Genomic DNA, 27151 nt, shown 5'->3' on the forward strand with positions numbered 1-27151 from the left:
GAATTGACCCATTAAATAGCTTCTTTTTTTTTTTTAGCTTTCTCCCACTTTTCATCAAAATATTTGAGTCCTTAATTAATCAAGCTCTAGTCTATCACCTTACAGCTGCTAAACTCCTGACCGACAATCAATATGGATTTAGGTAGGCCCGTTCCACATCAGATATCCTAACTGTAATCTCTGAACGTATATACCGTTCACTGGACAAAACAGAGAAAGGTAGAGCGGTAGCCCTTGTTATATCTAAGGCTTTTGACAGGGTATGGCACGATGGTCTTCTAAAGAAAATTAGATCATATGGTATCACTGGAAGAATACATAATGGAATTAAATTCTTCTTAAGTAAGAGAAAACTCCAGGTTGTCCTTGACGGTCTTACATCTAAACAATATGACATAAATGCGGGAGTACCTCAGAGGTCTATTGTTGGACCTTTATTATTCTTGATATTCATAAATGACCTCCCTGATAAAATTGTTTCTGAGATGAGCATATTTGCTGATGACACCACCCTCTATAACAGGCATGAGGGGAAAACAAACGAACACATATCTAAGAAAATGGCAGAAACACTAGAGGATGACCTCCAATCAGTAGTGGAATGGGGACAAAAATGGATGGTCACATTTAATGCATCCAAGACTAAGCTTGTTTCCTTCAATAATTACAAGAAACCTTCTCTATCACCATTAGCAATGGCCAAGAACACATTACCTGAAAGTACTTCCTTTTAACTCCTCGGCTTAACGTTTACAGGGAATATGAACTGGAATAGATACATTGAGAGCATTGCCAAGGCTGCTGTGAAGAAGATGGGCTCTCTCTACCGTGCTAGAAAACTACTTATGCTTGAAAGTATCCTGTACCTCTATAAGGCCACCATTCGCCCATGTATGGAGTACTGTGGTCACATTTGGGTTGGTGCATCTGCTACTTGTCTCTCATTTCTCGACAAGGTTCAAAAGAGAGTCACCAACCTGATAGGTCCTGAACTCTCATCCAGGCTTCATCCTCTCTCCTATCGACGAAAGGTTGCATACCTCTGCCTGTTCTACAAGTATTTTAATGGTGAATGCTCTGACGAACTACAAGCACTTGTACCCCCCTTGACAACAACACCCCCGACAAACCTGACAAGCAGCTAAATCCCACCCCTTCACATTAAAGATCCCTAGGTGTAAGAAAGCCTTCTACTCCAATAGTTTCTTCCCCAGAACTGCTAGACTTTGGAACTCGCTTCCGGGATTCTGCTTTCCCAACTTTACTGACATGCAAAAGTTCAAATGTAATGTGAACAAACATCTTGCAACTCATCTCCCTTCATAATACCCCTGCAACTTATGTCCCTGATAGTAGTCCCGTACACTGTGCTTTGTTTGGGGTGAAAATTGAATAATAAAAAAATAAAATTTCTTCATTTTGGAGAGCTAAGATGGCTACGAACAAAAAAAATTGTAGCCCGAATCGTAGCAAAAAGGTGTCGAATCACCAGTAAATTGCAGTGGTTAAGTAGGAGGCTTGGTCGACATTCACTAGTGCTTGGTATCACAGTCGTGCTGTGAGCATAGGTAACTCCTTCCCAACCCCTAACAAAAGATAAAAATAAAAGGTTGTTAGAAACAACATTAAAGTGAAGGTGATTGTAAAAGTTCAATATATGACCTTTTATTTAACCATAGAAAGAAATAATGTTTGTAACTTCTCCTATGGTCGCTAGGACTCTCTCTCTCTCTCTCTCTCTCTCTCTCTCTCTCTCTCTATATATATATATATATATATATATATATATATATATATATATATATATATATATATATAATGAAAAGCAGGAGAGAGAAATCTTTCTCCGACTGAGGCAAAATGTTTTTAAGATATAAAATATTTCTTCTTTGTCTTTTCAAAACGGTATTAAAATCCGTTATTTAGTATTGTTAGTTCAGTTTTTTTTAATCCAATGTGATTCGGACAAAATGAAACAAGAAAGGTAAATGATCTGCTACTTCCATGTGGAGAATTTAGATGTGTGACGCGGGACGCGTCGATCTGCGACGGAGTCTATCTTGTTGTTATGGCATGCTGTTATGGCATGTTGTTATGGCATGTTGTTATGTCATGTTGTTATGTCATGTTGTTATGGCATGCTGTTATGGCATGTTGTTATGGCATGTTGTTATGGCATGTTGTTATGTCATGTTGTTATGGCATGTTGTTATGTCATGTTGTTATGGCATGCTGTTATGGCATGTTGTTATGTCATGTTTTATGGCATGTTGTTATGGCATGTTGTTATGGCATGTTGTTATGGCATGCTGTTATGGCATGCCGTTATGGCATGTTGTTATGGCATGTTGTTATGGCATGTTATTATGTCATGTTGTTATGGCATGTTGTTATGTCATGTTGTTATGGCATGCTGTTATGGCATGCCGTTATGGCATGTTGTTATGGCATGTTGTTATGTCATGTTGTTATGGCATGCTGTTATAGCATGCCGTTATGGCATGCTGTTATGGCATGTTGTTATGGCATGTTGTTATGTCATGTTGTTATGTCATGTTGTTATGTCATGTTGTTATGGCATGCTGTTATGGCATGTTGTTATGGCATGTTGTTATGTCATGTTGTTATGGCATGCTGTTATGTCATGTTATGTCATGTTATTATGGCATGTTGTTATGTCATGTTGTTATGGCATGCTGTTATGGCATGTTGTTATGGCATGTTGTTATGGCATGTTGTTATGTCATGTTGTTATGTCATGTTGTTATGGCATGCTGTTATGGCATGTTATTATGTCATGTTGTTATGTCATGTTGTTATGTCATGTTGTTATGTCATGTTGTTATGTCATGTTGTTATGGCATGTTGTTATGTCATGTTGTTATGGCATGCTGTTATGTCATGTTGTTATGGCATGCTGTTATGGCATGTTATTATGTCATGTTGTTATGTAATGTTGTTATGGCATGTTGTTATGTCATGATGTTATGGCATGTTATTATGTCATGTTGTTATGGCATGCTGTTATGGCATGTTATTATGGCATGTTGTTATGTCATGTTGTTATGGCATGCTGTTATGGCATGTTGTTATGTCATGTTGTTTTTGCATGCTGTTATGGCATGTTGTTATGGCATGTTGTTATGTCATGTTGTTATGTCATGTTGTTATGTCATGTTGTTATATCATATTGTTATGTCATGTTGTTATGGCATGTTGTTATGTCATGTTGTTATGGCATGTTGTTATGTCATGTTGTTATGTCATGTTGTTATGGCATGTTGTTATGTCATGTTGTTATGGCATGTTGTTATGTCATGTTGTTATGGCATGCTGTTATGGCATGCTGTTATGTCATGTTGTTATGGCATGCTGTTATGGCATGTTGTTATGGCATGTTGTTATGTCATGTTGTTTAATCATGTTTTATGGCATGTTGTTATGTCATGTTGTTATGGCATGTTGTTATGTCATGTTGTTATGTCATGTTGTTATGTCATGTTGTTATGGCATGCTGTTATGTCATGTTGTTATGTCATGTTGTTATGGCAAGCTGTTATGTCATGTTGTTATGTCATGTTTTATGGCATGTTGTTATGTCATGTTGTTATGTCATGTTTTATGGCATGTTGTTATGTCATGTTGTTATGTCATGTTGTTATGGCATGTTGTTATGTCATGTTGTTATGGCAAGCTGTTATGGCATGTTGTTATGTCATGTTGTTATGGCATGCTGTTATGGCATGTTGTTATGGGATGTTGTTATGTCATGTTGTTATGTCATGTTTTATGGCATGTTGTTATGTAATGTTGTTATGGCATGTTGTTATGTCATGCTGTTATGGCATGTTGTTATGTCATGTTGTTATGTCATGTTTTATGGCATGTTGTTATGTCATGTTGTTATGGCATGTTGTTATGTCATGTTGTTATGGCATATTGTTATGTCATGTTGTTATGCCATGCTGTTATGCCATGTTGTTATGTCATGTTGTTATGTCATGTTTTATGTCATGTTGTTATGTCATGTTGTTATGGCATGCTGTTATGTCATGTTGTTATGTTATGTTGTTATGTCATGTTTTATGGCATGCTGTTATGTCATGTTGTTATGTCATGTTGTTATGTCATGTTGTTATGGCATGCTGTTATGTCATGTTGTTATGTCATGTTGTTATGTCATGTTATTATGTCAGGTTGTTATGCCATGTTTTATGGCATGTTGTTATGTCATGTTGTTATGGCATGTTGTTATGGCATGTTGTTATGTCATGTTGTTATGGCATGCTGTTATGTCATGTTGTTATGTTATGTTGTTATGTCATGTTGTTATGTCATGTTTTATGGCATGTTGTTATGTCATGTTGTTATGTCATGTTGTTATGGCATGCTGTTATGTCATGTTGTTATGGCATGCTGTTATGTCATGTTGTTATGTCATGTTGTTATGGCATGCTGTTATGGCATGTTGTTATGGCATATTGTTATGTCATGTTGTTATGTCATGTTTTATGGCATGTTGTTATGTCATGTTGTTATGGCATGTTGTTATGTCATGCTGTCATGTCATGTTGTTATGGCATGCTGTTATGGCATGTTGTTATGTCATGTTGTTATGGCATGCTGTTATGGCATGTTGTTATGTTATGTTGTTATGTCATGTTGTTATGTCATGTTTTATGGCATGTTGTTATGTCATGTTGTTATGGCATGTTGTTATGTCATGCTGGCTGGTTTTGACTCTGACTTTTTTTTTGTTTTGGTGCGCATGCTTTTTTTATAGGTTTCAAACTGGCTCCAATGAAAGCTGTTGGAAAAAATATTTTTGAAATTCACTTTCTTCGTAATGCGATTGAATGAAAAAAACATCTTTGTCACGTGAGGGACAAAAAACAGATTTTTTTTATTATTATTCATACATTTGTAGTAAAACTTCTTTTTTTTTTCAAAGAAAAATTGTATTTTTGGGATTAGTAACAATTTTGGATTTATTTATTTTTTTTGCATTTTATGAACCAAAATTTTTCCAAGAATCGTAGCAAAAAGGTGTCGAATCACCAGTAAATTGCAGTGGTTAAGTAGGAGGCTTGGTCGACATTCACTAGTGCTTGGTATCACAGTCGTGCTGTGAGCATAGGTAACTCCTTCCCAACCCCTAACAAAAGATAAAAATAAAAGGTTGTTAGAAACAACATTAAAGTGAAGGTGATTGTAAAAGTTCAATATATGACCTTTTATTTAACCATAGAAAGAAATAATGTTTGTAACTTCTCCTATGGTCGCTAGGACTCTCTCTCTCTCTCTCTCTCTATATATATATATATATATATATATATATATATATATATATATATATATATATATATATATATAATGAAAAGCAGGAGAGAGAAATCTTTCTCCGACTGAGGCAAAATGTTTTTAAGATATAAAATATTTCTTCTTTGTCTTTTCAAAACGGTATTAAAATCCGTTATTTAGTATTGTTAGTTCAGTTTTTTTTAATCCAATGTGATTCGGACAAAATGAAACAAGAAAGGTAAATGATCTGCTACTTCCATGTGGAGAATTTAGATGTGTGACGCGGGACGCGTCGATCTGCGACGGAGTCTATCTTGTTGTTATGGCATGCTGTTATGGCATGTTGTTATGGCATGTTGTTATGTCATGTTGTTATGTCATGTTGTTATGGCATGCTGTTATGGCATGTTGTTATGGCATGTTGTTATGGCATGTTGTTATGTCATGTTGTTATGGCATGTTGTTATGTCATGTTGTTATGGCATGCTGTTATGGCATGTTGTTATGTCATGTTTTATGGCATGTTGTTATGGCATGTTGTTATGGCATGTTGTTATGGCATGCTGTTATGGCATGCCGTTATGGCATGTTGTTATGGCATGTTGTTATGGCATGTTATTATGTCATGTTGTTATGGCATGTTGTTATGTCATGTTGTTATGGCATGCTGTTATGGCATGCCGTTATGGCATGTTGTTATGGCATGTTGTTATGTCATGTTGTTATGGCATGCTGTTATGGCATGCCGTTATGGCATGCTGTTATGGCATGTTGTTATGGCATGTTGTTATGTCATGTTGTTATGTCATGTTGTTATGTCATGCTGTTATGGCATGTTGTTATGGCATGTTGTTATGTCATGTTGTTATGGCATGCTGTTATGTCATGTTATGTCATGTTATTATGGCATGTTGTTATGTCATGTTGTTATGGCATGCTGTTATGGCATGTTGTTATGGCATGTTGTTATGGCATGTTGTTATGTCATGTTGTTATGTCATGTTGTTATGGCATGCTGTTATGGCATGTTATTATGTCATGTTGTTATGTCATGTTGTTATGTCATGTTGTTATGGCATGTTGTTATGTCATGTTGTTATGGCATGCTGTTATGTCATGTTGTTATGGCATGCTGTTATGGCATGTTATTATGTCATGTTGTTATGTAATGTTGTTATGGCATGTTGTTATGTCATGATGTTATGGCATGTTGTTATGTCATGTTGTTATGGCATGCTGTTATGGCATGTTATTATGGCATGTTGTTATGTCATGTTGTTTTTGCATGCTGTTATGGCATGTTGTTATGGCATGTTGTTATGGCATGTTGTTATGTCATGTTTTTATATCATATTGTTATGTCATGTTTTATGGCATGTTGTTATGTCATGTTGTTATGGCATGTTGTTATGTCATGTTGTTATGTCATGTTGTTATGGCATGTTGTTATGTCATGTTGTTATGGCATGTTGTTATGTCATGTTGTTATGGCATGCTGTTATGGCATGCTGTTATGTCATGTTGTTATGGCATGCTGTTATGGCATGTTGTTATGGCATGTTGTTATGTCATGTTGTTTAATCATGTTTTATGGCATGTTGTTATGTCATGTTGTTATGGCATGTTGTTATGGCATGTTGTTATGTCATGTTGTTATGTCATGTTGTTATGGCATGCTGTTATGTCATGTTGTTATGTCATGTTGTTATGGCAAGCTGTTATGTCATGTTGTTATGTCATGTTTTATGGCATGTTGTTATGTCATGTTGTTATGTCGTGTTTTATGGCATGTTGTTATGTCATGTTGTTATGTCATGTTGTTATGGCATGTTGTTATGTCATGTTGTTATGGCAAGCTGTTATGGCATGTTGTTATGTCATGTTTTTATGGCATGCTGTTATGGCATGTTGTTATGGGATGTTGTTATGTCATGTTGTTATGTCATGTTTTATGGCATGTTGTTATGTAATGTTGTTATGGCATGTTGTTATGTCATGCTGTTATGGCATGTTATTATGTCATGTTGCTATGTCATGTTGTTATGTCATGTTTTATGGCATGTTGTTATGTCATGTTGTTATGGCATGTTGTTTTTTCATGTTGTTATGGCATATTGTTATGTCATGTTGTTATGCCATGCTGTTATGCCATGTTGTTATGTCATGTTGTTATGTCATGTTTTATGTCATGTTGTTATGTCATGTTGTTATGGCATGCTGTTATGTCATGTTGTTATGTTATGTTGTTATGTCATGTTGTTATGTCATGTTTTATGGCATGTTGTTATGTCATGTTGTTATGTCATGTTTTATGGCATGCTGTTATGTCATGTTGTTATGTCATGTTGTTATGTCATGTTGTTATGGCATGCTGTTATGTCATGTTGTTATGTCATGTTGTTATGTCATGTTATTATGTCAGGTTGTTATGCCATGTTTTATGGCATGTTGTTATGTCATGTTGTTATGGCATGTTGTTATGTCATGTTGTTATGTCATGTTTTATGGCATGTTGTTATGTCATGTTGTTATGGCATGCTGTTATGTCATGTTGTTATGTTATGTTGTTATGTCATGTTGTTATGTCATGTTTTATGGCATGTTGTTATGTCATGTTGTTATGTCATGTTGTTATGGCATGTTGTTATGTCATGTTGTTATGGCATGCTGTTATGTCATGTTGTTATGTCATGTTGTTATGGCATGCTGTTATGGCATGTTGTTATGGCATATTGTTATGTCATGTTGTTATGTCATGTTTTATGGCATGTTGTTATGTCATGTTGTTATGGCATGTTGTTATGTCATGCTGTCATGTCATGTTGTTATGGCATGCTGTTATGGCATGTTGTTATGTCATGTTGTTATGGCATGCTGTTATGGCATGTTGTTATGTTATGTTGTTATGTCATGTTGTTATGTCATGTTTTATGGCATGTTGTTATGTCATGTTGTTATGGCATGTTGTTATGTCATGCTGGCTGGTTTTGACTCTGACTTTTTTTTTGTTTTGGTGCGCATGCTTTTTTTATAGGTTTCAAACTGGCTCCAATGAAAGCTGTTGGAAAAAATATTTTTGAAATTCACTTTCTTCGTAATGCGATTGAATGAAAAAAACATCTTTGTCACGTGAGGGACAAAAAACAGATTTTTTTTATTATTATTCATACATTTGTAGTAAAACTTCTTTTTTTTTTCAAAGAAAAATTGTATTTTTGGGATTAGTAACAATTTTGGATTTATTTATTTTTTTTGCATTTTATGAACCAAAATTTTTCCAAGAAAAGTTTTGTTGTTTAAAAACAGCTGACGATGGCATTTTTTTAATGCATTTTATGAACCAAATTTTTATAATGCATTTTTCAATGCATTTTTAATGCATTTTAATGCATTTTTAATATATTTTTATGCATTTTTTAATGCATTTTATGAACCAAATTTTTATAATGCATTTTAATGCATTTCTAATGCATTGTTAATACATTTTTTATGCATTTTTAATGTATTTTATGAACCAAATTTTTATAATGCATTTTTAATGCATTTTTTAATGCATTTTTAATGCATTTTAATACATTTTTCATGCATTTTTAATGCATTTTATGAACCAAATTTTTATAATACATTTTTCAATGCATTTTTAATGCATTTTATGAACCAAATTTTTATAATGCATTTTTAATGCATTTCTAATGCATTGTTAATACATTTTTATGCATTTTTAATGTATTTTATGAACCAAATTTTTATAATGCATTTTTTATGCATTTTAATGCATTTTTTAATGCATTTTTAATGCATTTTAATATATTTTTCATGCATTTTTAATGCATTTTATGAACCAAATTTTTTTAATGCATTTTATGAACCAAATTTTTCTTTTTGCAAACAAGTTTTTTTTTTGCGTTTATATTTAAAACATATTTCTGGTGGATGGTGGATTACACTGTTTTTGGCAACTTGTTGTTTCGTGAGGATAGGCTATTTTCTTAGGGATAGTAGTTTCTGCCAGTTGAAGAAAAGCAGCTGATGCTGGTAAAGGGTTGTTAGAGGATGTAGAAGAAGGAAGTTTCTCAATCGGGTAGTTTTCTGCAATTTGATTTATGATAGACAAGAGGATTTTTCCGAATTTTTGTCTCCATAAATTCACTGAAATAACTGTTGAGCAGATCGCAGTTGGTTCCACACTCTCTATTATTTCTTTGTTTGGCCTCCTTCCACATCCTTTTCACATTATTTGTGATAGTCCTAGTCGAAGGATCTACAAAATTAAGGCTGTGGTAAGATGTTTGTACCCTTCGGATCCTACTTTGCTGTACACTTTCCAGCGGTCAGAGACTATCATGGTCCCCAGTAGTATATATTTCTTAAGGAGGGTTTCTGCCTAAAAAAAAATGTAACCAATGGTTTCGGCTGGAAGTGCAGTAATGGCTAGTGTAAACACTGGCCCTCATTGCATCATAGAAGCTTCTTTCAACGACCTCATCTCAGGATACTAGTTCTCTATAAAATGGCAACACATTACAATCTACGGCGAGATATTCCCACTGACTGGAAAAACTTCTTGAAAGATATTTGCCCAGCAGATCGGAGCCCAGGGTACATGATGGAGTGGACGAGTCCATCATAATAGACAAAAAAATTTTGCAAATAGTTACTAAAGAAATAAAAAATAAAAAATACAACTCAAATTAATACAAACAACAATAAAACTTCTAAAAATTTTGAAAACCATTGCTAAATATAAAAAATAACACATCTAAAAAGCTCTAAAAATTAATACAAACAACAATAAAGTTCTAAAAGTTTTGAAAAAGTTAAAAGTAACACATCTAAAATCTACAAAAATTAATACTAACATTGCTACAAATAACAATAAAATCCCTTAACATTTTAAAAATTGTTACAAAAGGTAGAAAATTAATAAACATCTATAAACAACCCTAAACATACAAGAAATAAATTGTTAGGAATTTCTTTGTGGTTTTTATCAATTTTTTAAGTTTTTTTTGTTAGATCTTTAGTAATTATTTTCGAAACTTTTAGAAATGTATCCATATATTTTTAGGCCTCTGAACAAGATCTCATATATTTGTAAGATAAATATAATTATAATTAAAGCTTTAATGCATCTCGCATATATCCACAGTGTTGTTATTTTGGATATCATATCTGTATAGGCATGAGCTGATGACTACAAACGACTTTGTTTTGAAATATTTTATCAACTCATTTTAGCAAACAATCATTATTTTTAACTGTTCATCGTCTTTTTTTGACGATCATACCCATCATCTAAGTTTGTGTTGCATCAACTACTTAACATCATCACTTTTTATAATTATGTAAGGCCAAATTCCTATCATCGAAATGTATTTCGTTATATATACCCAGTGAAATGATATGGACAATATTTTCATCAAGATGTCATTTCTTATCAAAGATAGATAACACGTGCTCTTGTATTGTATTATTTATACTTAAGTTGAATTAATCAACATTTGTTTTCCTTAGGCTTTAACTTACATATATTTTAACCACATAAAATACATACTAAAATATTCTTCGATTTTGGGATGGAATTAAGTTTCAAAAATACTTTTATTCTAATTGTTTGTATTAGCCATAATTTACAATTAACTCACTAATGGACTAATTTCTTAATAAATTTAGAAAAAAAGAAAGAGTGAAAAGATATACCGAAAAGAAAGAGATGGTGTTTAAACCTCTTCCGTTACTTCCATTCCCCTTCTTCTGTAATTTAGTCGTTAACATGTAGAGACCCAACACATTGTAAACTCCGTCGCCAGGAACATAAGAAAGAAAGAGGAAACAAATTCAACTTGTTTTTCAGGTTTTAACAAAATACCTTATTCCTCCGTCTCTGGCCACATGTGGCTTCTCGTCTCGGCTGTGACGTCACCCACGTGTTTCTAACGTGATCATCGATCTGTGCACACGTTCTTCTTTTTATAATCTTTTCCTTCTTCCTTGTTGTGACGTCAGCTCACACATGGCTCAATCATTTGTACACAAGTGCCATACGCACATCCACACTGTTAAATTTCTCTCCCTCTCTTTCTCTCTGTTTATTAACAATCGAATATACCTAGAAAGATTGGAATAGTCTATTATAAACAAACGGAAATATCACCACAAGCAGTGATATATTTTAAACTGTAGTTATGATGAGGAAGCAAAAGAGAGGGAACTATAAGCGACGAATTTTTAAAAAATCTTTTTTATATCCACTAGTTTTGCAAACTTGCTTTTTTCTGCTTCAAACAATCTAATCCGTCATAGTTGTTGTGAAGTGATTTTTATTTTTTCATCAAACTCATGAAGAACACACCTCAGGATTGTCTGGTCTGCGTGAAGTGCTCGTTGTTTGTTGTTTACATTCGTTAATAATTGCAAGATTGAAGGTTTTTAGCCTTGATACTAAGAGTAGTAAATTGGTTGCATGTAAAGTCTGGAAAGTTTGGACTGAGAACACACAAAAGAATAGTGCAGAAGCAACCACGATTGCTCCATTGATTTGAAATGCTAGGCACCTGACTTGTCTTGCCAGATGCAAAGGCTGAGATGACTAGAGGATGATCCAAATGCTGGCTTCTCCAGCTGAGCCTTGAAATAGCCAAGTTGTCATCCTAATAGCGAGTGGTGTCAAACCAGTGCACCATTAATGGCCCTGCCAGAAACTGAAGTTTCCGACACCATAACTCTGACATTACCACATTGCAATTATCCCCACAATAGTGCCGAGAGAGCTAAACTTGTGGAGGATGCTGTTGTTGTTTTATCTGCATGAAGTTCTCGTTAGCTATGACTATTTCTTATAGTTACACATAAGTATGTATGGTTATATATATATATATATATATATATATATATATATATATATATATATATATATATATATATATATATATATATATATAAAGCCGTTTTTCATGCAGTAGAGGCTGGAGCAGTGAAAAAAGATATAAATAAAAATAAATAAGTGGAGACATCAATATATAAAGTAGTAGCGTTGGTATGTGTGTGTGAACAAACTTGGCATGATGATGGGGATGGTGCACACCATTTTTCAAGGTCATATTTGTTGTGGCTCTTCATAAACTCCTCACCTTAGGATGGTGCATACCAAGTTGGGGTTTACCACTATCCCACCATCCCACTATGGTGCCAGCCAACTGTTTTGTGAATTTGAATCAGATTACCCTCCTCCACCCCAATCCTCTCAACCAATCTTCATAGTTCATAGTTGGATTTTAGTCACTTCAGAGGTAGTTAAAATTGTTTTAACACTTTAAACAATAGTTGCTCTTACAAGGGTGCTCACGAAGCAGGTACCCAAGCATACAGCGAAGTCAGATGTCTTACTGTTATGTATGTTTTGATATTTCCAGAGAAGTGCACTCTTTTTCAAAACACAAAGGTTCATTCCATTTGCTGCTATTATATTTGAGCATGTATGTTGCAGCAAAATTTTGATCTGCAGAAAATGTAATAAAAAATTCCAATAAACAAAAATCCGAAAAGTGTATTATGATTGGTTTTATTTCCAGCCCCCAAAATTGACTTTTAAAAAAATTGCAATTTAAATATTTTAGATTTTTCACTTCTTTATGAACTCTTTTATGCTTACCAATATATGTTTTTCTTTGTTTTAGCTGATTTAGAAGCAAAAGACCGTTTTCAAGCCACTGCTTGGGATTATGCCAAGAATAAGCAGTTGCATTACTGCCAGCTGATAATGATGTCCCATAAGCGCCAATTTCTACAATCCAGCCCCAGAGACACCTGTCTAAATGGGAACTCCACAGGAACCAACGCTAATCTGGAACCATGGATGGGAAACACTCCAGATACTACACCACGTAGAATTCCATACAGTTTGGTTTCAACAGATCGAAGTAACAATGGTGACGTCACTTCAAGGAATAACAGTGATAGAAATAAGGTTAATTCTATCCAATCGCACCATAATAACAATAGTAATAATAACAATAGTAATAATAACAATAGTAATACCAATAATAACAATTATTACCCGATCACGACTAATACCAATTCTGATAAAAATAATTATATTCCTGATCCCAAATCAACTTTCATTAAAATAAATCCTCAGTCTCTCCAAGTATCTAATGAAGAAAATCCTGCATACAATAATATACACAGCAAGGCAAATGTGGTAAGTGGTAAGGCAAATGTGGTGAGTGCAACAAACAATATTCCAGTTTTTGTTTTATCAGTTTCTTCATTGTTCTTTTAGTAAACGAGAAGAATTCCCGTCCTAAGATGGATAAAATGAATTACTCAAACAGAATAGTTTGCACGACTTTATGTTCTGTTTTGAAAATTAACATCATGTAATATTACTAAACCTTATGTCTAGAATCCTTATTCTAATTTTGATTAAATCTATCTTGATTCTAGAAAATGTCTAATTTAAGGCTCCTTAAGTATTTGAAATTCAGGGAATCTTACTGAATTGGCCGCCAATGACTATGCATTAGAATGCAAATCTGAAATATTTAGAAAATATCTAATACCTATTGTTAAAATTTTAAAAAATATCAGAGGTTTATGCATTTTCAGAAGCGTTTCCACTCCCTCTTTGCTCTCTTTGCATAAAATTAAATCAAACTATATATAGCCCACATTATAACCACTCACATATAGTAACTGCATTCTGAAATTCATAATGATCGATTAATTGTTCATGAGTTAATCCTGTTTATACAAGTAACTTTATATGCTTATGACTTAATTTAAATAGAGATAGGAAATGTAATACTTCAATTATTTTAATCAATTTAAAATATTTTTGTTGTTTCTGCAATTGTATGTCCATTGGTAATTTTCTCCTTGCACAATATGTTTGTCATTTGTACAATATGTTTGTCATTTGTACAATATGTTTGTCATTTGTACAATATGTTTGTCATTTGTACATTTCTTTATTTCTTGCTGTTTTTTTTGGGGGGAGGGGCCTGAACCAAAAGGCGATCGATGTACTTCATCACAATAATTATTCATTCAACTCTAAAAACCACATATTTAAGAATGTAGAAATTTAGATATTCAACTACAAAGTTAACTTATGAATTAAATACCTTTAATAATGAGTCATACCAGCTGCAAATAATTGCTCCATGGTTCAATAGTCAAATAGACAGAGATAAAGAGCAAATGAGTTAAGTGTTAAGTACAATGTTTAAATTTTAAGACATCTTGTCTCACTAATGCATCTTCTAAGATGTTCAAAATGCTTCGTCTGCCACTCTGTAGTTCATGTTTGACGTTATATCCATCTCGATAACATTCTCCCGATGTTTTCTTTAATAAATGACAATATATTGCAAGAATGCTTTTCTTCCTTTTTTTTTTCATTCAACTATTATTGTCATCTGAGTAACGTGGGCCTGCGTCTCTGTTTCCTCCTCTCCTGACAATAGGACTATTTTAGTGCGATAAGACAGTAGATAATGTCAGATAAATTACTGACGAAATCTTGAAATCACACTAAAATAAAAAAAAAAATAAAAAATTGATAGAATGATTCAAATGCAGTTTGTTTAATAATTTTGGAAATGTTATTCCATAATAATATAACTTGTTAGGTTATAGTGTAAGTCAATGGATAATTAACTTAGTAAAGAAAGGAATCGATTATGAGATTATTAGAAACTAGCAGGACTGTGACCTTTAAACGTGACCCTTACACGTCCTTGACCCCTGATCGCGGCCCAGTTATGATCTGCACCCTGGTCGGTACAGTTATGATATGTCGACTGGGCAACCAGGTCTGCCAACCGTTAGTACGTCGCGTCACCCAGTGAGTTCTTCGTTAAGGCGTTGGGGATTCTTCTCGGATGCTCGGTCCTCAAGACCTGTTCTCCGTGGATCGTCTAGTTATCCTGGGTGTTTGTTGACGGATATGGTGTCACAAATGGCAAATAAAGAATGTACATATATAGGGATCAACGCACATCAGCAACAAAACTCCGGAGGTTGGTTAATATAATATATATTTCAGAAATTCATACAAGAAGTATTTACAGCATATACATATAGTTGACAATTAATTCAAGCAAGCAGTTAGTTCTACAACTGAGCTTCTGTTGTTGAAATACCTGGTCGGTATCGCGGACTTTGCGTAATTCTCGTTAAGTGATTGACACGTTATAAGCGTTGAGTTATCAGGCAACAAGCGAGGGGGAGAGAGAGAGGAGAGGTGATTCTGCCGAGACTCTGATTCCGGACTCTCTCTTCTTCTGTTCTGTTCTGACTCTTACTGTTCTTCTTCTCTGATCTGCCTTAATCTCTGATTTTTCATTTCTTTTATAATTTAATTATGGAATGATGACGACACCCCTGTTCGTCATCGACCAATCAAATTGCTTGATCATAATTCGACGGGGCCTTTTCTCATTGGTTGATTATACTTCGACAGGACCCTTTTTCATTGGTCCATTTCCAAAATTGGATTGACTCCTCCTTTAATTAACGCCCAACTTACACGTTGTATTAATTAACTCCTCCCTGGCTTACTAATGGAATTTCCCCATATCCAGGAAAATTATTTTTCCTTTGACTTAAAGCAAATCACGCGATTTTATTTGTTTTAAAATTATCTATTGATCTCACTTTGCGCTTTGATAATTCAAAGGAATTTTAGTTTATCTTTGAATTAAGTTCTGGTTGTCGGCCATTCTCTTATATCAGACATTTTGTTTACGTCAAAAGACCAAGAATGCATTTGTCGCTTTGAACTTATCGGACAACACATTTTCCCATCCGAGCAAAAATATTTCATAACTTACATTTTCGGTCGACCTAATTCACCAAATGACAATTCTCGATACGTTATCTTATTGTTTTGAAATTTCGGACAATTCATTTTTTTCCTATCCTTTGTTCTAAACCATAATGCCGAGTCACTGCGTGTGTTTCTCTTAGATCAAAAACAACCCGACTTTTTTTTCAACTTGTCAAAACTCACAGATCAACCTTGGCTCATAGTTTTGCCAATTGTGGGTGTGAAATCCCCACCCCTCCGGCTACTGTACCACTATGATTCCGGCCACCGTAGATCAAACGCCAGTGTATTTTGGCTAAAATATTTTATGCATTCTTTTTCGCTTTTGAAGTCTAGAATGTGATTTAACCTCTCGCTACAAAGGCACTCTTGCCGCCGCCATTTCAACAACAGACTTAGCTCAGAATTTATTCACAAAAAAAATTAATAATAATTTTTATTCCTTCAACCCGATCATCGTCCGGGAACAAAAAATTACTTTTAACCAAAGGAAACGTCACATCAACCCTACAGGTCTGATGTGGCCTCTCTTTAGTGTTACAGGACACGTTAAACGGCGTTGCCCAGTGGAAGCATGACAGTTCCAGAACAGAATCGTTAAAGGACTCCCCCTTCGAAAACAAATTAAACTACAGTTGTTGTTGTTGCCGTCCCTAGAAAATAGTGAACACTGGCAGCCCTGGCCCAAATGAAATAATCTGGCTTCCACTGTCGGGCATTGTTTTCAAGTGGCAGCTCGTGGAAGCCACTCTCTGATTGTTAGCACTGTTGGTTACTGGTGATTAGTGTTGGTTTGGGGTGATAACCTGCAGGTACTGGTGGATCATAAAGAAAGCATTTAATAACTCTTTAGATTGAGCAGAAACAGAAATAACTGCCTTCTACTTATGACAGTATCTTGAAAGATACTGTCATAAGTAGAAGGCAGTCAGCCATCATTTTTCTTCTCGGTATACTAGGTATATCAGAATTTTTGGGCAAGTCGCCATTGCAAAACATTTGATTAAATACTCTCCATGTCTACAAGCTTATAACAATATGAAAATGTATTTTCAAACCCTAATTTTTATTTCAATAAAATGAGCAAAGGCCAAATTTTAAAATCATAAGAGGTTTAATCGAAAAATATAAAATATTTTTTTTTCATCGGTTTTCTTTAAAAAAGATTTCATGAAAAGCAACAAAATTAACTTGAATCGAGATCTAATATATATATATATATATATATATATATATATATATATATATAACTGCTAAAAAAATCACTTACCTGTCCCAAATTACTAAGCTATGGGTGCTTCTATTCTTCCTGTATAATAATTTATCCATATTTATATATTAAATTCCATATATTTTTTAAATGAAAGGATTTTTCAACCAAGAGTCACGGTAAACCGTCTCTTTAGCAGTAGTTTATCCGCCATTAAAGAACCCGGATGGTATTCAATTTCTCACTTTGTTATGTACGGAAGTATCAAAGTGACAAAAATAATTATTTCAAAAACGTAAAACCAACACATTAGTAATCTCGATAGGGTAAATATAAAGAATTACTCCACCCTCGAAAATTCCTTTAAAATTTCCACTTTTATAGGGGGTGCTGTAAACGGAAATAACCTTTTAAATATACGGCAAACAAGTAGTTTCCAAGATATGAAGAAATGCTTGTGGTCAAAAAGTGGGTGTTCACTTGTCTATAATAATATAACGTCAAATGGGCACCCGCTTTATGGCCACATTGGGAGTGGGCAATGTACAATGAATACCATTTAACGTAAAATACTACTCACGTTTAACATTCCAGGAAACAAGTAGTTTCCATGAAGCATGGGTGGGGGCTGCCAGTTAATGTTTTTTGAGAGGGAGATGCTTAGTTTAATTAACCATTTTAACGTAAGTAACGCGAACAAGTAGTTTCCATGAAGCATGGGTGGGGGCTGCCAGTTAATGTTTTTCGAGAGGGAGATATGCTTAGTTTAATTAACCATTTTAACGTAAGTAACGAGAACGCGCCAACATTAACTGTGCATTTCTTCATGGAAGCTGTGTGTGACAGAACGGTAATCAGTTTTGGTTGTCTTCCCTTTGTCCTTATGCCAGGCAACCTTATCTCACTTTTGTATTTTTGGCGTATTTCAATGCAACTACAAAGTGGCCAGTATGTGCTACCATACTTGCAAAATAGTAACATTCATGCATTTTGCCCGATTACTAAAAATTGGCTCGACCAAATGTCGATTTTTTAAAATATACGTTGATGCCTATCTGCATAATATTTTTGTGTTTTAACATATTTGAAAGCATTTAATCAGTTTTAAAAAGAAAGTGTCAACATGATAAGTCACAGCTTTGAAACCTAAGAAATTAGTCCAGACTATAAAATTAAATTTAATCGTCAACATGAATTTAAAAAAATTCATAAAACAAAACAAATATAGCATCATTCAAGTCTTGATAATCGCCCAAAAATCGAAAATTAAATATTGATAGCGGTAAAAGAAATTTTTTGTTAGGCCTGTTTTGGGTTGGAGATAGTAGCATTTCAGTATTTTGTGTATATTTACATTCCCAAACCAATACTGTGTTTACATTTTGAGAGTGTTCTGTCCGAGCAAGGAAAGAGCTATATATCTTAGATTACATTTTCTGTTAGTTTCGTATGGGCAAGGAAAAAGTTGGCAATGCATGTTAAAATACCAGTAATTCTGAAAACTTTTGTTAGACCTCACCATAGCAACATTTTACGGGTTCCAGTATTTAATTTTTATAGTTTTGAGTGATTATCTAGACTTCAAAGAGGCTGTTTTATAGCAGAATCGCATCATGTGTAGAAGTTGATTTAATTTTATGTTTGTGCGATTATCGAGTGTTAAAAGACGTTATGTATATTTTTTCCTCATATTAAACAAACTGTATTTGAAGTGTGTATGTTAACATGCTGAGTTGTTCAAAATAAGTTGTCAGTATTTATGAAATAGTAGGATAATTTAAAGGTTAGCAGTAGTTAAATTTCTGTTTTTGAGCGATTGTATTTGTTTTTTTTTAGCACTATTGCGTCCTGTGGAGAAGTTTTTATTTTTACAGTATTTGTTATTAATTTGTTAGGTGAAAGTATGCAATAGTTGCAAAACACTATACCCTCCTCACGTTTGTAATGGGTTTCAAAATAATCACATGATTACTTTAGTGCGCTTCCAGTAAGTGCGTAAGTCCAAAAAGAATCTAATAAATATCGTAAGAGGAAAAGTATGAATATATTAATTTAAAAAATAAGTGAACAGTAGGTACCTCCAACACATGCCAAAGATTTAACCAATCCTATATAATACGATGTAACTATAATTTAATGTAATATAATATTATTACGCTGGGTTAGGGCATAAAAAATATGTTTTTAAAGGGCGTTTAAACATAAAAAATAGATTATCATTTTTTTAGGGGTTAAACGATGCTGAGGTACGTCGTAAAAAATCCCAAACTAAATTTCCACAAACAAAACAAAAAATGTATTTGTTCACTAATTCAAAGAAACAAAACTTTTATTACAAAAATGTCTGGTGAAACAAACAAACAAAAAAAATTTCTGGTGAAACAAACAAACAAACAAAAAAAATTTCTGGTGAAACAAACAAACAAACAAAAAAAATTTCTGGTGAAACAAACAAACAAACAAAAAAAATTTCTGGTGAAACAAACAAACAAACAAAAAAAATTTCTGGTGAAACAAACAAACAAACAAAAAAAAATTCTGGTGAAACAAACAAACAAACAAAAAAAATTTCTGGTGAAACAAACAAACAAACAAAAAAAATTTCTGGTGAAACAAACAAACAAACAAAAAAAATTTCTGGTGAAACAAACAAACAAACAAAAAAAATTTCTGGTGAAACAAACAAACAAACAAAAAAAATTTCTGGTGAAACAAACAAACAAACAAAAAAAATTTCTGGTGAAACAAACAAACAAACAAAAAAAATTTCTGGTGAAACAAACAAACAAACAAAAAAAATTTCTGGTGAAACAAACAAACAAACAAAAAAAATTTCTGGTGAAACAAACAAACAAACAAAAAAATTTCTGGTGAAACAAACAAACAAACAAAAAAAATTTCTGGTGAAACAAACAAACAAACAAAAAAAATTTCTGGTGAAACAAACAAACAAACAAACAACAAAAAAAAAACAGTTGCCAATAAAAAAAAAAATAGATATAAACAGTAAAATTTATGAATTTATTACGGTTGGTTATTTGTTTTGACGAACACAAAGAAAGGAAGAAAGAAAGAAAGAATGTAGAAGATACATACTGTTGCAGTGAGGCCTGAAGGTGGTTAGCCAACTGACCGTGCAACTAAATAAACATCAGACACAAGGACAAGGAAGAAAACAACAGAACAAAGAAGAATGACAAACTCGGGTAGTTTAGTTTAAAGACGAAGTCTCGCCTTTTATTTAAGCAAACGAAAGGGTGGCAAATGCGAATTTTCTCACTGGGCGACGTTGGTCCGGGGTCCGTCGCCGGTGTATTCTGTCAGGGGGATGCTTGTCGGCTCGCCGTAAGCTAGAATGCCGGGATGACGTCGGAGAAGTCGGCGTGGTAACTGGTGCGCGGTGCGGGTGATTGGTCGACTTGGGTCCGACTGGGACAGTACTGATGCGTTAGCCTTAGGTTATGAGAGGAATGGATGGACGAATTGGCAACACTGAGGGTTCAGTATTCATCAGGTACGGACGGGCGCTCGGATCGGACAGACACTGAGAAAGGTGTCAGTCAGTGTATTAGAGGTACGGACGAACGAATTGGCAACACTGAGGGTTCAGTGTTCATCAGGTACGGACGGGCGCTCGGATCGGACAGACACTGAGAATGGTGTCAGTGTATTAGAGGTACGGACGAACGAATTGGCAACACTGAGGGTTCAGTGTTCATCAGGTACGGACGGGCGCTCGGATCGGACAGACACTGAGAAAGGTGTCAGTGTATTAGAGGTACGGATGAACGAATTCGCAACACTGAGGGTTCAGTGTTCATCAGGTACGGACGGGCGCTCGGATCGGGCAGACACTGAGAAAGGTGTCAGTGTATTAGAGGTACGGACGACATGGAGGACGGAGTCGTGGTGATGAGGTGGATTTCTACGGCGTGGAGACCGGAGCCACGGTAGTGGTGGTGGACTTTTACGGCGTGGAGACCGGAGCCACAGTAGTGGTGGTGGACTTCTATGGCGTGGAGACCGGAGCCACAGTCGTGGTGGTGGACTGGACTGCTACAGTGAAGAGACTGGAGTCACAGTAATTGCGCGAGCGTCGAACGGTTAGGGAACCGTGAGCAAGTGCAGAGCTTTGCCGAGACCAAGCTGTTTATTTAGTGTTCTGCCCCGGACCTGGCATTATCTACTGCCAGGCCCTCATTTGGGGTCCAGAGACACTTAGGCATGAAGCCCGTAGGGGGGGGGGAAAGGGGGTCGAGGGTCATTCTAAACTAAAGCTAGGTCTTTGAAGACTTTATTAAAATCCCTATACTAAGACACTATTTTTTATATTATCATTCTTACCATGGAGTTTATCTACTTAAAATCTCCCCACCGTATGATTTTTGGCATTTAAACTGAAAGAAATAAATGTTTTTATTCAACAAATCAAAATCATATGTACAAACAAAAGCAGAAAAATTTGTAAAACTAAGATATTAAGATGAGGGATGAGATGATGGGGAGGAGGGCAAACTAAGATACACCCAAAAAGAAAGAAAAAGAAAATAAATGAACAAAATGCCTATGGGGGCGGGTTAGTACAGGGATCCCCCCAACCTACTTCTAAAATTGGAGCGCCCACTGTCTTCCAATCTCGAAGGTCGAAAGCAAGCAGGTCGTTCCCTAGTGGGGGATGGGGGACCTAGGGACGATATTTGAAAAATAAATTAGATAGGGATGGGTAACATAAGGACTGGACGGTGTCTTCCAAGATAAATGTACGTATAGGGGCAACAGACCGGGGACAAAACAAAGGGTGGACTGGGCATCTTTTAGAAGCTCTCCTATTGCCGATAAAATTAATATCAGGGACGGGATCAACTTTCATACTTGCCCTAGTCTAGCATCTAATAAAGACTTTTCCACTCGTGGTAGTTAGGACCTAACTATCCCTACTCTGTTACTTTGTTTGGGGCTGGGTTCCGTAGAACCTTAGCACCGCCTGACAGATACCACTAGGGTGGGAAAACAAACTTAAACCTAGCGCCTCGTCGGATGCACAAACTAGTGTTGTGCACCCATCTCCTATCAAAGTCTATGCGGTGCAATCTTTTCCAATCGCATCTGATCTTTACTTTAAGTTGATGTTTAAAGCGACCAACCAGATCCCGATCCGAAACAGATTGCTCCTCATAGACAATGTCAAGACGTGAAATCCACGTCACTAATCTAGCTACTGCTAGGATCGCTAGAAACACCAATCGTCTCTCCCCAGTGAACGGCGGATCCATGTTGTCGACGACGTACGCCAAATCAAGTGGCACCAACCGCTCGGGGTCGATGCGAGCCGTTACCCTTCCGACGTACTCCCAGAGCCTCCGAACTCCGCTGCAAAGAAAAAAGGGATGCTCCCTCGTTTCATCTTCGTCTTCCTCGCAGCGGGGGCAGTCTCCGGCAAGTACGCCGAAAAGTGGCAGCGCATTCCGGACTAGCCTCCATGTGATTGAAAACTCTGAATTATTTAAAAAGCTACTGGCTGGCGCCCAATTCCACTGAGAGAGGACCTCCTCCCTCGACATGTGCAGCCGCTCAACCAGCGGATCTTTTGCGGTCCCCGCTACTAAATCCCGATACAGTCTCCTCCTAGGCCGTGCTAGGTCACTGGACCTCGGCAATGCCCTAAGGGCGGCTCGGCATTCGGAGAGGAACCGCCGTTCCCCCACCGGTCTTCTGCGACCTTCGGCGGCAGGGGAGGGCATGAGCTGTGGGAAAGCGTGCTCCACAACTGGTACCCAGTGCAATTCCTCGAGCAGTGTCCGACTTAGGAACGCCAATCTTTCGGCGTGCTTATGACTTAACAAGTCAGGCATTCCCAAGCCTCCATCGCTGAGTTTCTATGTACAGACCCGTCTACGGACATACGGCTTTCCCCCTTTCCAGAGGAGTCTGAAAAGGAGTCGCTCCAAAGCCTTACAGCGGTCCGCAGGCAGAGGAAGTACTGACAAGTGGTAAAGGATCAACAGAAAGACGTAAGTTTGGCACGCCTCCGCACGACCCTTCAGGGACAAACCCCTGCGAATCCAAGTCCCCACTGACGATTCGACCTTTGTCTGTACCTCCGACTAAATTTTATCCAGCTGGAGCCCAGGCCCGAACCAGATTCCAAGAATCTTTACCGGGCCATCTGTCCAGCCGAACTCACCTGGAAGCGAGTTTACCCCGGTCCAAGTGCCCAACCGCAGGCCAACGGACTTGCTGCGGTTGACTATGGCCCCTGTAACACTTTCATACTCATCGACCCCCTCTATCACCGCTTTAATATCGATCCTTCACCCTACATAAACGGTGACATCATCAGCGTACGCGGAAACCCTGGCAAACTTGCCGCCAGGTAGAGCTATCCCGCGCAGGACTGGTCTCGTCGTCTCGTCCCTTAACTTGCGAAGGAAGGGCTCCAACGCCAGGACATAAAGCAGAGGCGACAGCGGACACCCCTGGCGCACCGACCGAGAGACCCCAAAGGACTCCGACAACCTACCATTTACTTGTACCGCTACTGTTGGGTCACGATACAAAACGGAAATCCACTTGCGGAAATCCGGACCAAAACCGGCGGTCTCCAAAACAGACTCCAAGAAACCATGGTCGACCCTATCGAAAGCTTTGGACTGATCTAAATTGATCAGCGCGGCTCCTGTGTCGTCTTCTAACCCCTCTATGATCGTGCGCACCAAGTGCAAGTTGTCTTTAATCGTTCTCCCCTTCACAGAACAAGTCTGATCCGGTTCGACCAAATCACCGATGACAACCTGCAGTCGGTTTGCAAGAACGCGGGCCAAAATCTTCAACTCTGTGTTTAGCAGAGTGATGGGCCTGTAATTATCTAAGTCCTCCTCACCATGCCGCTCTTTCTTCTTCAGTAATGTGACCACTCCTTTGGTTACCTGCCCAGGGATAGATCCCTGGGAAAACCAGTGGTTAAACACACCCGTCAGAAGAGGAACAAACATGGGCGACAGCCTCAAATACAATTCGTAGGGCAGACCATCGAGCCCTGGAGATCTGTTCTGGCCAACCTGCTTCAACGCAGTAATGACTTCACGCTCTGTAACCACCCCATCACAGCTAGCCGCTCGGTCCGCAGTAAGGCGGGGCGAGCCGGCTAAATAGCTGCCAAACTCCTGGCCGCGGAGTCTGGGTAGTTGGGTAAAGCGTTCCTCCAAATGTTGACGAAACCCATTGCAAATCTCTCGAGTCGATACGAGGGTATGTCCTTCCAGGTTTTTCACCTTCCGAATGTACCCGTCCGAGCCACGTCTTAAGGCAGCCTTACGCTCAACAGCGTCAACGTTCACGGCTTCGTTAGAGACTCTTTTTAACCTAGCCCTAACTACTTGCCCTTCGTAACGCTCGCTAGCCAAGCGCTGAAGGTCCCCCTTAACTATGTCTATCTCTAGGGGATCCCCACCAGCCACCACCCGGGTCAATCTATCTTCTAGCTGCCTTTTGGTCCGTGCCCTAGTTAACGCGAGGCGTTGGCTATATTGGACACAAAAGAGCCTAATGGTAGCCTTAAGTCTAACCCACCAGCTACTCCCAGTAACCGCCCCCACTAACTCCCGCTGAATTAGTGTTGTCAGCTGTTCCCGAAAGTCGTTCATCTCCAATAAGGAGGCGTTCAACTTCCAGTAGCCAGCCAACCTAGGCCTATTACCTAATCTCAAACGGGCCATTACTAATTTATGGTCCGAATGACCTAACCAGTGGAACGTGGGACACGATAAGAAATCTATGTCGCCTCTTCTAATTAACATCCTGTCCAAGTAGGTACTTGAACAGGCGGCCACGCTACTTTGCCACGTGATCCAGACGGAACCTGTCGACAAGATCACACGAGACCATCAGGTCAGACAGGCTGCTTTCACACCGATCCGACCCTCTATTCCCCCCGACCTTATCTATCTTGGGGTCCAGGATGGCATTCCAGTCCCCCATTAAAACTACTCGCTCCGGACCCGCCGAAAGGAACACCTCCACCTGCCGAAAAAAGGAAACCCTCTCCCCAGCGAAATTGGGCGCGTAAACTGCCAAAATCCGGAACTTACTGCTTTTAACGGCAACATCGACCACGACCAGCCTTCCATGAGCGCACGCGTGAACTACAGTAACCGCCGCACCTAGGGTGCGACTCACTAACACAGAAACCCCATGGCTAGCGGAATTGCCGTATGCTGAATAAACGTTGAAGTCGTTCACCAGCACACTGCAATCCCCGGGCCCAACAAAGTGGGTCTCCTGAATTGTAGCTATATCTACCTCCAGGGCTATGAGATCCCTCAGCACGCGAGCAGCCTTGCTTCGAGATCTCATGCCCCTCGCATTTAAACTAGCTAGGTTCAAGTTTGCCATAATTGCCCTAACTAGAAGTATCCATCAAAAGCGGGTCTAAAGTCTTCGGGTGTTAGAACGCCAAAAGACTGACCGATGCTGCCAGTTAGCAACTCTGTTGTGAACTGACCTTCTCGGACCAGTCCTCCCACGTCTAAGGGAAAGGTTATTTTTAGGGCTCTATAAAGGGATGGGTGAACATAAATGGGGACCCTCCCTTCGCATTTGACCGCTATTTGCATTAACGATGGGTGTTCTTCGTCTACAATCTTCAGCCCCAGAAAAGCCAGTTTTGCTTCGGCAACCATCCTCCATAGTGCTTTTACTCTGGCCCCCTTTTCCTTTCTCAGGAACGTGATGAGCATCGGTGCTTCACTGAAGTTGGTTGGCCTCTCCACTTCCTTCCCATCCACCTCGGTGAGCTTTTCCAGCTTTCTCGCATTTTTCTTCTGGCCTGCGCTGAGGTCCACCGGTCCCTGGCTTACATCCACCTCGCATATCCTCTCCCCGGGTAAGAAAGACCGCTTCCATGTCCGTTCGGTCCGGATCGGGGCTACCGGGGTGGTGGTGGTGTTGATCGTCTCTTCTCTTTCTCTGCTTTCTTCGGCTTCCATGTCCTCTGAGGACCCGGCTTCTATGTCCTCGGAAGTCTTGGCTTCAGAGGTCTCCTCGTTGGTAGTAGGAGTAGTAGGAATAGTAGTAGGGGGAGGGGTATTCTGCTCATCCATGGGGTCTGACGGTTGGGCAGGGTTTTCTTGGTCTTCTTCATCGTCTTCCTGGTCTTCCTTAACTTTCTTGTTTGTGGCTGCCAGGCTTCTGTTTTCTGTCTTCTTTTCCTCTTCCTCTTCTTCTGATTCGGGGGCCAACTTTCGTTTAACTCCCGACTTTTCTTCCTTTTGCTTCTGGTCTTTTGGCTTTTCCGGGGCCACTGTCTTTTGCTTTCCCTTCTTGGCTACAGTACTCCAGCTGTTTGATGTCTCCGCTGTTGGTGTGACTGCTTTCTCTGTCACTTTCACCGATGATACCGCTGTCGGCGGGGGCACTGGATCCTTTTTCGGGCAGAATTTCGCCATGTGACCTGGCATCCTGCAGCTCCAACAGTGTGGCCTTCTGCCCTCGACGATTATGGACATTGTCCATTTCTCCCATGTTAGTTGGGCGGGGATTGCGTCGAAGCCAGCTCTGTTAACCCTCATCTTCAGCTTGTAGTCGCCAGTCATTATGTTTTTGGGGCCACGTGCTGCATTCACTGCTTCTACGTCCCCGTATTGTGACAAAATGGCTCCGACCTGTTCTTCTTCAAAACACCATGGAACTCCCAGAATGGTCACTGTTGTCAGTCTCTTCTCTAGGTATTCTGGTTTGCACCGGATCCCCTTCCATACAGTGTCACTTTTAGATGTTTTGATGGCGTCTTCTTCTGTGGGTAGCAGAACATC

The 27151-nt window shown here is 37.9% G+C and overlaps 1 protein-coding gene across 1 annotated transcript in view; it reads left to right on the forward strand.

Moving 5' to 3' along the window:
* The window catches only part of LOC145242415 (uncharacterized), a gene marked incomplete in the record, with an annotated part of 668062 nt that overhangs the window by 532251 nt on the left and 108660 nt on the right, over positions 1–27151 (forward strand). The window contains 1 exon segment of the mRNA XM_080105451.1: positions 12978–13501. Coding sequence (XP_079961577.1) covers positions 12978–13501 — 524 coding nt within the window.

This window comes from Euprymna scolopes, chromosome 21 (assembly GCF_053919585.1).
Source record: "Euprymna scolopes isolate OS-2025 chromosome 21, ASM5391958v1, whole genome shotgun sequence".
Lineage (NCBI taxonomy): Eukaryota > Metazoa > Mollusca > Cephalopoda > Sepiida > Sepiolidae > Euprymna > Euprymna scolopes.